The 13489-nt window shown below is 39.9% G+C and overlaps 1 protein-coding gene across 2 annotated transcripts in view; it reads left to right on the top strand.

Annotated features, from left to right (window-relative positions):
* p4htmb (prolyl 4-hydroxylase, transmembrane b) overlaps positions 1 to 13489 on the top strand; it is an 88678-nt gene that overhangs the window by 51583 nt on the left and 23606 nt on the right. For both annotated transcript variants that reach the window (XM_072280280.1, XM_072280281.1), the window contains exon 5: positions 8145 to 8307. In XM_072280280.1, the coding sequence (XP_072136381.1) occupies positions 8145 to 8307 (163 nt within the window). The remainder of the gene's footprint in view (positions 1 to 8144; positions 8308 to 13489) is intronic.

Genomic DNA, 13489 nt, shown 5'->3' with positions numbered 1-13489 from the left:
TAAGTTGTGCAAGCAATCACTACATCACTACATTCTCTGAGTTAACTTGCTAACTTTCTCCATGTCACCTTAAGTAACTTTTAAAAATTATTTTCTCAGAGGATATAGAGGATATACTCGTTGGAATTTAGAAGATTGAGGGGGGATCTTATTGAAACATATAAAATCCTAAAGGGATTGGACAGGCTAGATGCAGAAGGATTGTTCCCGATGTTGGGGAAGTCCAGAACGAGGGTCACAGTTTGAGGATAAAGGGGAAGCCTTTTAGGACCGAGATTAGGAAAAACTTCTTCACACATGGAGTGGTGAATCTGTGGAATTCTCTGCCACAGGAAACAGTTGAGGCCAGTTCATTGGCTATATTTAAGAGGGAGTTAGATATGGCCCTTGTGGCTAAAGGGATCAGGGGGTATGGGGGGGGGGGAAGGCTGGTACAGGGTTCTGAGTTGGATGATCAGCCATGATCATACTGAATGGCGGTGCAGGCTCGAAGGGCCGAATGGCTTACTCCTGCACCTATTTTCTATGTTTCTATAGACATCCAGTTGCCCTTTGAATTGTGTGAATTTCTAGGCCACTTCATCATTTATATTATTTAGACATGCATGTGGGTTTATGACTTATGACTCCTATAAAGTGAAACTAGCAAGCAATGAGACTTTCCCTCTTAAAAGCTCTCACTCCTAACTCCTGCCTCTTCATGTCCAACCTTACGTCCCCCATTGTGAAAGATGGAAATGGGTAGGGCTGGCCAACAAGGCTCTGGTAGGGCTGTACCTGGCCAATCTCCTGTACCGTGGATACAATGGATTACAGAAACATTAATGAACTCCAACCATACCAGCCACTTTGGACGATGAGGACAGGAGGTCATTAATGGCTTATGTTCCACAGGGAGCTAAGGACACACAAAGAAGAAGACTTTGAACACCTGTAAAAGTGAAACTAACATATAGTAAATTTATGAGGAGCTCCGAACAAGTGATTATATGGGATCTACTTCCCTTAGAAAAAGAAGTCAAAAAGCATGGGGCATATATCTGAAGTAATTGGTAGAAAAGGATTAAACAGAGTAATGAGAAAAATATATTTCACCCAGTGACTGGTATGAGTCTGGAGGTCGCTGTCTGAAAGAGTGACATGGCAGAAACCCACAAACACGGACAAATCGGACTAACTTGGACAGCCATTTTTGGACAAGTTCACCAAATTCTGTGCTGTATTACCTTATGACTGAAATAGTGCTTGGAGATATGAGGAATGATAACTGAAGGGTTCTGGACCTAGTAGTGAAAAATGGGATAAGGTTTGGGTAGTTCTGTTTGAAGCCACACAAACAAAATGGCCTCCTCCATATCATAAATGTTTATATAAATGTGTGATTTCTGTACGTTTATACAGATAGGTCATTGTGGATAGGATGATGAACTGGTAAATGGGCTGTGTTTTTTCCAAGCTCACCTGGTGGTTCCACAGTCACTATTTCTGATCTTTATATTTAATTCCAGATTATTTCAATATTTCATTGCTGCCCTAAGTGCTAGCGGTGTAACGGGCAGTAAGTAAGGTCCATAAGACCATGAGATATAGGAGCAAATTAGGCCACTTAACCCATCGAGTCTGCTCTGCCATTTCATCATGGCAGAAACCATTTTCCTCTCAGTCCCAATCTGCCTTCTCCGCATATCTGTTCATGCCCTGACCAATCAAGAATCTATAAACCACTGCCTTAAATATACATAAGGAATTGGCCTCCACAGCTGCCTGTGGCAAAGAATTCCACAGATTCACCACTCTCTAGCTGAAGACATTACTCCTCATGTGTGTTCTAAAAGGACACTCCTCTATTCTGAAGGTGTATCCTCTGGTCTTAGACTCTCCCACCATAGGAAACATCCTCTCCATATCCACTCTATCAAGACCTTTCAACATTCGATAGGTTTCAATGAGGTCACCCCTCATTCTTCTCAGTTCTAGTGAATACATGCCCAGAGACATCTGATGCTCTTCATATGACAAGCCATTTAATCCTGAAATCATTTTGGTGAACCTCCTGTGAACCCTCTCAAGTATCAGCACATCATTTCTAAGATAAGGGGCCCAAATCTGCTCACAATACTCAAGTGAGGCCTCACCAATGCTTTATAAAGTTTCCACGTTACATCTTTGCTTTTATATTCTAGCCCTCTTGAAATGAATGCTAACATTGCATTTGCCTTCTTCACCACAGACTCAACTTGCAAATTAACCTTGAGGAAATCTTGCACAAGGACTCCCAAGTCCATTTGCATATCAGTTTTTTGTATTTTCTCTCCATTTTGAAAATAGTCAACCCTTTCATTTTTTTTTTACTAAAGTACATGACTATTCACTTCCCGACACTATTCCATCTGCCATTTCTTTGCCCATTTTCCTGATATGTCTAAGTCCTTCTGTAGCCTCTCTACTTCCTCAAAGCTACTTACCCCTCCACCTAGCTTCATATCATCTGCAAACTTTGCAACAAAGCCATCAATTCCATCATCCAAATCATTGACCTATAACATAAAAAAAATCAGTCCCTACACAGGCCCCTATGGAACCCCACTAGTCACCGGCAGCCAGTCAGAAAAGGCTCCCTTTATTCGCACTCTTTGCCTCCTGACAATCAGCCACTGCTTTATCCATGCTAGAATCTTTCCTGTAACACCACGTGCTTGCAGCTTGTTTAGCGGCCCCGTGTGGCACCTTGTCAAAGGCTTTCTGAAAACCCAAATACCACAACATCAACCAATTCTTCTTTGTCTATCCTGCTTGTTACTTCTTCAAAGAATTCCAACAGATTTGTCAGGCAAGATCTTCCCTTGAGGAAACCATGCTGACTATGGCCTGTATTATCATGTGTTTCCAAGTACCCTGAGACCTCATCCTTAATGATCGATTCCAACATCTTCCCAAACACTGAAGCCAGACTAACTGGCCTACAGTTTCCTTTCTTCTGCCTCTCTCCCTTCTTGAAGAGTGGAGTGACATTTGCAATTTTTGAGTCTTCTGGAACAATTCCAGAATCTAGTGATTCTTGAAAGACCATTACTAATGCCGCTTCCGCCACCTCTTTCAGAAATCTGGGGTATACACCATCTGGCCCAGGTGACTTACCTATTTTCAGACCTTTTAGTTTCCCAAGGACCTTCTCTCTAGTTATGGTAGCTTCACACACTTCATGACCCTTGACACCTGGAACTTCCACCATACTGCTAGTATCCTCCACAGTGAAGACTGACTCAGTTCATCCGTTATTTTGTTATCCCCCATTACTACCTCTCCAGTATTGTTTTCCAGTGATCCGATGTCCACCCTCACCTCTCTTTTACACTTTATGTATCTGAAGAAACTTTTGGTATCCTCTTTAATATTATTGGCTAGTTTACTTTCGTATTCCATCTTTAGCTTCTTAATTACTTTTTTAGTTGCCTTCTGTTAGTTTTTAAAAGCTTTTCGATCCTCTAACTTTCCACTAATCTTTGCTTTATGATATGGTCTCTTTTTGGCTTTTATGTTGGCTTTGACTTCTCTTGTTTGCCACGGTTGTTTTACCTTTCCTTTAACATACCACTTCCTCTTTGAAATGTATATATCCTCTGCCTTCTGAATTGCTTCCAGAAATTCCAGCCATTGTTGCTCTGCCATCATCCCTGCCAGTGTTCTTTTCCAACCATTTCTGGCCAACTCCTTGCTCATGCCTCTGTAATTCCCTTTACTGCACTGATACATCTGACTTTAGCTTCTCCTTCTCAAATTTCATGGTGGATTTGATCATATTATGATCACATGTCCCCAAAGGCTTTTTTTTAACCTTAGGGTCTCTAATCAATTCCGGTTCATTGCACAACACACAATCCAGAATAGCTGATCCTCTAATGGGTTCAACCATGAGTTTCTCTAAAAAGCCATCTCGTAGGCACTCTAGAAGTTCTCCATCCTGTAATCCAGCACCAATCTGATTTTCCCAATCTACCTGCATATTGAAGTCCCCCATGATTATTGTAAGATTGCCCTGTTGGCATGCATTTTCTGCCCTCCATCTCTGGTGGTGTTCAGGGCTTCCTTCATTGTGTCAGTAGCTTTCTCTTAGTTTTCACTACTGCCAATCATGCAAGTTCCGGATGAAGACCCAGGAATACCATTACACTCAGATGTAAAAGGATTTGTCATTGCTGTGTCCATTACAGTTTTGTTTTACCAGTCAGGCTCGTTAGCCCTGAGCTGAACCTCCAAACTTGGAAGACCTCTAGAATACCTCTACCCTTTGACCCGTTTAGCAGGGGTGACTGGACCAAGAGCCAAACCATGAAGCCCTGATTTCAGTCAACATAGCTCTCTGGGTCTTTGAAGCATGCAAACCTCAAAACCACAACAAGGTTGTGGTCCTCTTGGAGGATTATTATTTCAAAACTGAATTTAAATTCCTCAGGTGTCAGCTTCAGGTTTTGTTAGACCCCTGGTTTGCCCGACTAGTGACAAATCCATTACATTACCATATTCCTAAGGAGAAGGAGAGAGAGGGAGAGGGCAAATGAGCAAGGAAGACTGAGAAGTAGGTTGAAAAATAGATGTTCATTTCAGGAAGACATGCTGTAGTTTGTTACACAACTGACTGACATGAAATCACTAATATCTTGGTTTAGATTGGAGGGGGCATTTTACAGTTTAACTATATTATATTTAGTCCAATTGATTTTGCATCATTGCTACAGACTTGCCTACAACCAAGCCTGGGTCGGCAGAAACACAGATTAATAGATTGATTCTGCCATTTCCACTTGCTAATTACGGATGAGAACTTTGAAAGGGTGTATTTAAATCCACAATGGATCCTGATGTTTCTGTACTGCTGTTACTGAGAGTCAACTAAACATAACTGCCAATTTCCTATTTCAGTTATTCAGTGGAAAAAAATAATCCTGACATGGATGGATGCGTGTTTCGATATAAACTGCCACACAGGAAGCTGCATTCATTCTCTTTTCTTCATTGAAAACAGCCTCACTCACCTTCCCCACATCAGTCTTTGTCATAGGAAAGTACAGCACAGGAACAGGCCCTTTGGCCCATCTAATCTTTGCCAAACTATTTAAACTGCCTACTCCCATCGATCTACCAGGACCATAGCCCTCCATTCCCCTATCATCCATGTACCTACCCAAACTCCTCTTAAACATTGAAATCAAGCTCACATGCACTACTTATGCTGGCAGTTCGTTCCACACTTTCACGACCCTCTGAGTAAAGAAGTTTCCCTCATGGTTCTCTTACCTTTCACCCTTAACCCATGACCCACCCAACCTCCGTGGAAAAGTCTGCTTGTATTTGTCCTCTCTATACCCCTTGTATTCATTGTAGCTATTGCCAGATTTTTGTAGTTTATCGTTTTATTCTCCAAATTAACAGCTAGCACTCCTAATCAGGTCCTCGTGTTAAGATGGAATCTTTTCATGCAGTTTCGATGAATGTTTTCAGATTCCAGTATATTCTAATTTTCAGTGACCTGTATGGGCGCATATATAATTTTCTGTTTTCATCTCTGATATTTTGGGAATATGGAGACACAGATGTTATTGCAGGAATGCCGCTCAGGGTTAGAGATGTGTCATGAATGATGGAGGCAGGTGCCCAACCCAGCTACTAATTCTTATTTCAGATATTTTTTTTCTTTTTCTAAATATTCCATATTTATGTGGCATCCATTAATTGGTGCAGCTTAATTTTTGAGCTACTATCTTGTAAACCATTAAAGATATGCCCATGTGCTGCCTGTAAGGAGTTTGTACATTCTCCCCGTGACTACGTGTTTCCTCTGGGTGATCCGGTTTCCTCCCACAGTCTAAAGACATACCGGTTGGTCATTGTAAATTGTCCCATGATTAGGCTAGGATTAAATCAGTGGATTGTTGGGCAATGCAGCTTGAAGGTCCGGAAGGGCCTATTCCACACTGTATCTAAGTAAATAAATGTCACATTATACATAATGGCCCTATGCATGTAATCTATTCTTTGGTCTCTGCCTTGGCTAGAAACAAAGAGAAAGATGAAAGTTCGGAATGGTGTCCCAGGAAGATTCTGCATCAGAAGGATGTGAAAGAGAAAAACAAGTTAGCATTTGAAGTGGGATTCATGGTCAGCCTTCGTTTACAGAGAGAATTTTATTTTATGATGGGGTTGAAAAGCACATTGAATTGAATTTGCAAGAGGGAGCGGTGATCCATTTAAGGCATGATATGTGGTGGAAATTGAAATAAAACGTTTCTGGAAATAGTTTTCAAAAAGAGATAACTGAGTTTTCATATGTTCCTTTTGAATATCTCTTTACAATTATTTCCTTTTCTCACAATCCTCACTGAAAATGTAGGGATGAAGTGAGGGAGTTTATTTCACTTTCGCCTTTAACCAGGTCATTAGCCTGGTCCCCAGACTATGTGTCATGGTATTATACAACAGGATTACTTTCCGCCTTCCAGTTCTTGATTTATGTATGAGTTTATCTAGTATGTACTGAACCGGAATATTTTAATTAAACAGAAAGCTTCCAAACAAGAGTTCCTCAAGAAGTCATTGTTGTGTGGTGGAAAGTTGTTGAGGTGATAAGATTTTAGTTCTTCAGATCAACAGATGTGTATATTTTTTTCTATATTTATTAGTCAACTTTTCTAATGCATTATAGTAATAAAAATATTTTCCATGTTGATTTCTTTGAATGGCATTTTTGAAAGTTAGGGTAGAGTGTCGTAGTTCAAGAGAGCTAATATTTGCAAGAGGTTCACTACCAAACATAGTTTGAATATCTATATCCTACTCAGTGTTAATCATACTCATCCCAATTTAATAGTTACGCAGGGAGGTTAATGTAAATAAGGTATTAGGTGGTATTGGCAGTGTATGTTAAGCTTTAAGGCCCCATGGTGTGGTACAGCCACAGGGAGCGCCACATCTATTGTGGACATTTAGAGTGTCCATTTTTCTTTTCACAGAGGGAGGGCGTACATCTCAGTGCCACGCTGCCTTAATCCTCTTCTGTGACTTCTTCCCTGCTGGGTTACAGATAATTAGCTTTTGATTATCTCATCTTTTTTGGGGATTTTGCAGTTGACAGAGAGATTCTGTAAATTCTTTTCAATTTTGAATGTATCATCCACTTTCCCTAACATCTTCAGGGCTTTTTTTAATGAGCAATTTAACACTATAATTTCCAGTTTTTTTTTATTGCTTTGTTCCACACTTTTTTTGATTTGGAAATGTAGGATATGATTGGCATCAATCCATTAGACATAGTATGGAGGGCTGCCTGATTTTTTGATAATCTGCTTCAGAAATGTACATTGTACCCTAAGATACAAATAGTAAAATATCCAAGTTCCCTGACTTGCAATTACTTATCAGAACAGGCATTTGTAAAAACTGTATTGAGTTAAACTCTGATGCACTTTAACATACTGTACTCTCAAAGCTTGCTGACTGGTCCGTCGAAAAAATGGTTGAAAGGGGAGATGAAGGGTTAGAGGAATGGGCAGGGTAGTGTGGAGACAAGGGAGTTGAAGGAGAGCACGGGCCGTGCTGATGGTCTTTTAAGATGGTGAGATTTTCAGATAACATGTGAAACTGTGGTACTGTCTACTCTCTCAGATAGCCATTAAAATTCCATGAAACTATTTGAAAGCTCAGTCAATATTTTTCCCTTAACCACCTATGTACTGTGGCTGCAGTATGCACCATCCACAAAATGACTTACCATGACTACTGCAACAGCATCTCCCAAACCTACAACCTCCCCTTCAAGAAGGTAACACACTACTTGCAGGTTGCATATCATCCTGCCTTGGAAATATTTCCTACTCCTCCACTGATCTAAATACCGGAACCTAACAACACTGTGTGAGTACTTTCATTCATTTTATTGACTGATTTTTGCATGCTAAGGCTATTATGTGACATGCAATAAAGGAGGCAAATTGAATTGAGGTGCAGTAGAATTAAACAGTAGAATTGAAATGGGGCCAAATGGCATACTTCTGCCCCCAACTATCCTATGGAATTATACCTCAGCATAGTTGCTGCCTTTTAACAGGGAAAAGTCGATAAAACGGACTAAAAATGATTTTATGTTTCAGGTTTGCTAAGCCTGGAGGAATTTAAGCAACTTAATACAAATGCTTTCCAAACATACTTGCGGCAGCGTGGGGTGCAAAAGACCGAGTTAGTTCGCAACAGTAAACACACGTGGCTGTACCAGGGTGAAGGGGCACACCAGATCCTGAGAACCATTCGGCATAGGTGAGGCTCAAACTAAAAAGTCCTTTGTAGGTTCTTTTGCATTTAGTAAGACTGCTGTTCATACTGAAGTGACTTGTAAGCCAGCAAATGAACTGTAGTTCACAGTATTTATAGAGTATCAATAGTAGCTGGTTGTTCAACTTTGGTGTTATTTGACAGTTTACAGTTAAGACTTTCATCTTGGAATTGAACAGGCTCAGGTTATTCCCACACTAATGGTGCATTTATACTAAATACTGTTGTCTAACTAGTGAGGCCATGCTTGTCTCTTTAACAGAAGTAACCCATGTTAAAGTGCATATGTCACATGCTGTTAAGGTTAATGTTATTGAGTTCCACTAAAAGCAATGGGGAATAGTATTGCTCTTCAGCTTTTCTACTGTCTTGTATGGTTTTGATGTAGGTGACGTTCTGTTGCACTTTACTCATAGTGGCAAAAGAACAAGCCATGTTTACAAGGTAGGTGATTGGTGATTAATGTATTTTTTTTTTAATTCAGAATTCAATGTGCATTTAATTTCAAAGTACGTATACATTATATAACCAAGAGGAAATCTGCATTATACAACCTTGAGATTCATCTTCTTACAGGCAGCCACAAAGCAAAAAAACCTAAAAGAGCTAATTTTTTAAAAATGACAAACACCCAATGTGCAGAGAGAGAGGGGGAAAAGCAAATTGTGCAAACAATAATAATAATAATAATAATAAGAAGAAGAAGCAAATAGCACTTAAAATGAAAGTGAGTCCTCAGACACGAAGCCCGGAGCAGGCCCACAGGCTCAGCCTCAGTTCAGCATATAGTAGATTAAGCACTAAGGCTAGAAATGAATACCGGAAATTAATTTTTCAGATTTTGACGGGAAGAATCCAGGATCTACTCTTTACTACTCAATGAACACTGAACTTGCTTGGCTCAGGTACATGGTGCCTATATATGGCTGCCCTAGAGTGTCCCCATGCAATAGTGATGAGCCTTGCGTTGTGGCAGCATCTCATGCATTGTTTTGGAGAACCCCTGTCTGTATCTGAAACTCTACTGGCAGTCAGGGCAGAGAGAAGCTGTCAGCGCCTTTGGATATTTGTAACATTAAACTATTAAAACTGTAAAATGAAAAGAAATAGTATTAATATAAAATGTGTTTTAAAAAGGCATATTTAATACAATGTAATATAAAAGCATATTTAATGTAATATAAGTATAATTAAAAGAAATGGCATTAATATAGTTTTTTAAAACATTTAATACAATAAAATATAGAACACTTAATATAAAGCATATTTAAAAGAAATAATATTAATATAAAGTTGTATTTAATATAAAGATTAGCTTTATTTATCACATGTACTGTATGTCGAAACATACAGTGAAATGCGTTGTTTGCGTCAATGACCAACACAGTCCGAGGATGTGATGAGGGCAGCCTGCAAGTGTTGCCATGCTTCCAGCACCAACATAGCATCCCCATAACTTATTAATCCTAACCTGTACAGGTTTCGTAAGCGGGAAGAAACTGGAGCATCTGAAAGAAACCCACATGGTTACAGGGAGAATGTACAGTGGCGGAATCGAACCCAGGTTGCTGGCGCTATAATAGCATTATGTTAGCCAGTGTGCTACCCTGCCAACCATTTTATGTTTTAAGCAAAAATCATTAGCTGAATTATAAAACTATAAATAGTTGATTGAATAACAACATTCTAAATCCATAAATAAAGCAAGGTAGGGATTCAGCTCTCATAATTACAGCACGTTGCATGAAGAGCAGTCCTAGCTCCAGCACTCAAACTTGAACTTATGCTTCAAGGTATCTGTTGGTTCTTCTGCTCCTCCTCTTGAGTAGATCGAGGGTGACCTGCTTTCTTTCACTCAAGTCTGAGGTGACTGACGTGACCAACAAGAGAATTGCAGATTCTTCCACAGCTGGTCTGATGGAGAAGTGGGGATAGTTTCCGGATAGCATTTCCATTGTTTTGTGTGTTCCCATTGCTTGAATGAAATTCCTAGTACCACTCCAAAGATTGCTGTTTCCTTTGAGAGGTTCTGGATTAGAGATTCACCAGAGTCAAAGGAGGGAGCTATATTATACTTAAAGTTTGAACACACCTTTGAATCTTGACAGAGATTATGCCTGTCTCAGGAGTTTGGTGTGAGGCTTGTGAACAATATGGCCCAACCATTGGAGCTGGTTGAATGTACCCAGGGACTCAGGGCTGGGGATCTTGGCTTGGGCAATACTGTATACCCCTTCAGTTAATTTGGAGAATGTTTTTGAGATGGCATTGGTGGTATCTTTAATATGTCTTGAGGTTCCTACTTTAAGTAGTCCAGATCTCAGAGGCACACAGGAGTCAGGATTCACTGCTGCTATAAATACTTTTTATCACTCCAGATTCAAGTTTTGAATGGAAATATTGACAATTCCTTTCCTCCCATGCATGTTTCTCAGCCTGCTGAGTTTCTCCAGCAGACTGTTGCTCCATATTCCAGCATCTCTGGTCTCTGTAGAGTCATAGAAAGCACAGCACAGAAACAGGCCACTTGGCCCATCTAGTCTGTGCCAAACCATTTAAATTCCCTAGTCCCTTTGACTTCCATTTGGACCATAGCTTCCACTCCCCTCCCATCCACATATCTATCCAAATCTCTTAAATATTGAAATCAAAATCACATTCACCACTTGCATTGGCAGCTCGTTCCACAGTGTCAGGACCCTCATGTTCCCCTTAAACATTTCACCTTTCACCCTTGACTCATGACCTCTAGTTGTAGATTCACCCAACCTCTGTGAAAAATGCCTGCTTGCATTTATCCTATCTATACCTCTCATAATTTTGTATATCTCTATCAAATCTCCCCTCTATCTTCTATGTTCTGGAAAATAAATTTCTAACCTATTCAATTTTTCCGTATAACTCAGTTCGTCCAGTCCCGGCAACATCTTTGTAAATTTTCTTTGTATTCTTTCAATCTTATTTACATCTTTCCTGTAGGTAGGTGACCAAAACTGCACACAATACTCCAAATAAGGCCCCACCAATGTCTTATCCAACTTCAACATAACATCCCATCTCCTGTACTCAGTAATTTGATATATGAAGGCCAATGTGCCAAAAGCTTTCTTTACATCCCTATCTACCAGTGATGCCACTTTCAATGAATTATAGACCTATATTCCTAGATCCCTTTGTTCTACCACATTCCGCTGTGCCCTACTGCTCACTCTGTGAGACCCACGCAGGTGGCCCTCCCAAGCTGTGTAAGATCAGAATCAGGTTTAATATTGTACATATGTTGTGAAATTTGTTTTGTGGCAGCAGTACAGAGCAATACATACACAAACTATAAATGAAAATAAGAAAAATATATTTAAAAATTAAACTAAATAAGTAGTGCAAAAAGAGAGCAAAGATAGTAAGGTAATGTTCATGGGTTCATTCTCCATTCAGAAGTCTGATGGCAGATGGGAAAAAGCTGCTCCTAAAATGGTAAGTGTGTGTTTTCAGACTTCTGTACCTCCTCTCTGATGGTAGCAATGAGAAGAGGGCATGTCCTGGGTGGTGCCATTTTGATGGATGCTGCCATTTTGAGGCATTGCCTTTTGAAGATGTTCTTGATGGAGCTGGCAACCCTCTGCAGCCTTTTCTGATCCTGCCCAGTGGCACTTCCATAGCAGACAGGGACGTAAACATTTAGAATGGTCTCTACCATTCCATCTGTAGAAATTTGCTAGTCCTTGGTTGACATACTAAATCTCAAACGCCCAATGAAATATAGCCATTGACGTGCTTCTTCGTAATTGTATTTTGCTCATTATGAATGAAGAATGTAACATAGTAGAGAAGCCCTTCCATTAGAATTGGTCTGTAAAGCCAAGGGTGAGATTAATATCATGCTTGTACTACAGAATTTAACAAATGCAAACACCTCTGCAGCTCTATTTGATAATAGGGTGTGAAAAGAAAGGTCACACTACATTGAATTAAGCATTAAGTAAATGGAAATGCATTTAAAGTGAGTCTATGGTTATGCAAAGTAATTATCCGTTGTTTGCTTGTACTGTGGCTCATTATAAGATTACAGGTAATTTCTTTGACAAAAAAGAATCAGGTTATTTTTTCCCCCCTGAAGAAAGTGTTTAATTATTTAAGTATACTAGGTAACTAGAAAGGTTTTACCAGTGAGTGTCATCTGTAACTCTCACTATCATCGGCACCTGAAAATATTAAACATTGAAATCAAGTGTTTTTGGGTTGGTTCAGGAAAGCGGTCCTGAGGTAGCAATATCACTTTTGGCATTGAATGGTAGAGATAGGATTTTTTCTAAATGTGTTCTTCAATTCATAAAGAATAAAGGTACAGTATGTAATATGAGACTTTGCATTGTCTTTATTCACAGCTTCAAAGATATTTGCTTACAATAAGCATTTATAAGACAATGTTTCATTCCAATTATTCCATCAATGATAGATTTGAGGGGGGCCCAGCTCATCTGTTTCCATAGGTAAGGAACATCATTCTCTGGCCTTTCTATATGGAGGCTGCACCAGGCTTAAGAAGATCTGTCTCAGTGTAATGCTCAGCCTTGGGTGCAGCATTCAGTTGTGCATAGTTCCAATGAAAAATGTTCATTTAGGGCCTCATTTGATCTGGTCATGGTCAGCCTGTTTGTGTTAGGAGAGTGCACAGAGCCTCTGCCTTTTGCACTTTAGTTCCCTTTTCTTTGAAGGCTTGTAGCAGTTCCAAATGTCTCACAATGTTTCTGAAAGTCACAAAATACCCATTTCTGGAAAATGCTGCAAGTAAGCAGAAGATATCTGCATATTTGAATCCACTTCAGTTTAACAGCACATTCCTTCCAAACATGCAGAGTGCACAGGCTGCTCACTGTCACGCTGATGGTGTTGCAGATGCCTGGGCCACCTGCTCAGTTTAGGGCCATGGCTGCTGTAAAAGCAGATCCTTCATTGCAGGAATAAGGTGTTAGGATGGCTTTCGATCATCATTGAGATCCACCTCTGTGTCACAAATAATTCCAGTCCAGCGCATGAAGAAAAGAAATAAAACATAAGCTAAAACTTGAAAAATTGCTTCTTGACATTTTGGTTCAGTTCAGTGCAGTTGAACTGAGCCAAAAAGTTGAAGAGCATGAGGTACAAAATGGTTTCCTCCTACTATTTC

This window comes from Mobula birostris, chromosome 16, assembly GCF_030028105.1.
Source record: "Mobula birostris isolate sMobBir1 chromosome 16, sMobBir1.hap1, whole genome shotgun sequence".
NCBI classification, from domain to species: Eukaryota; Metazoa; Chordata; class Chondrichthyes; order Myliobatiformes; family Myliobatidae; genus Mobula; species Mobula birostris.
This window is presented reverse-complemented; position numbering and strand designations above follow the sequence as displayed.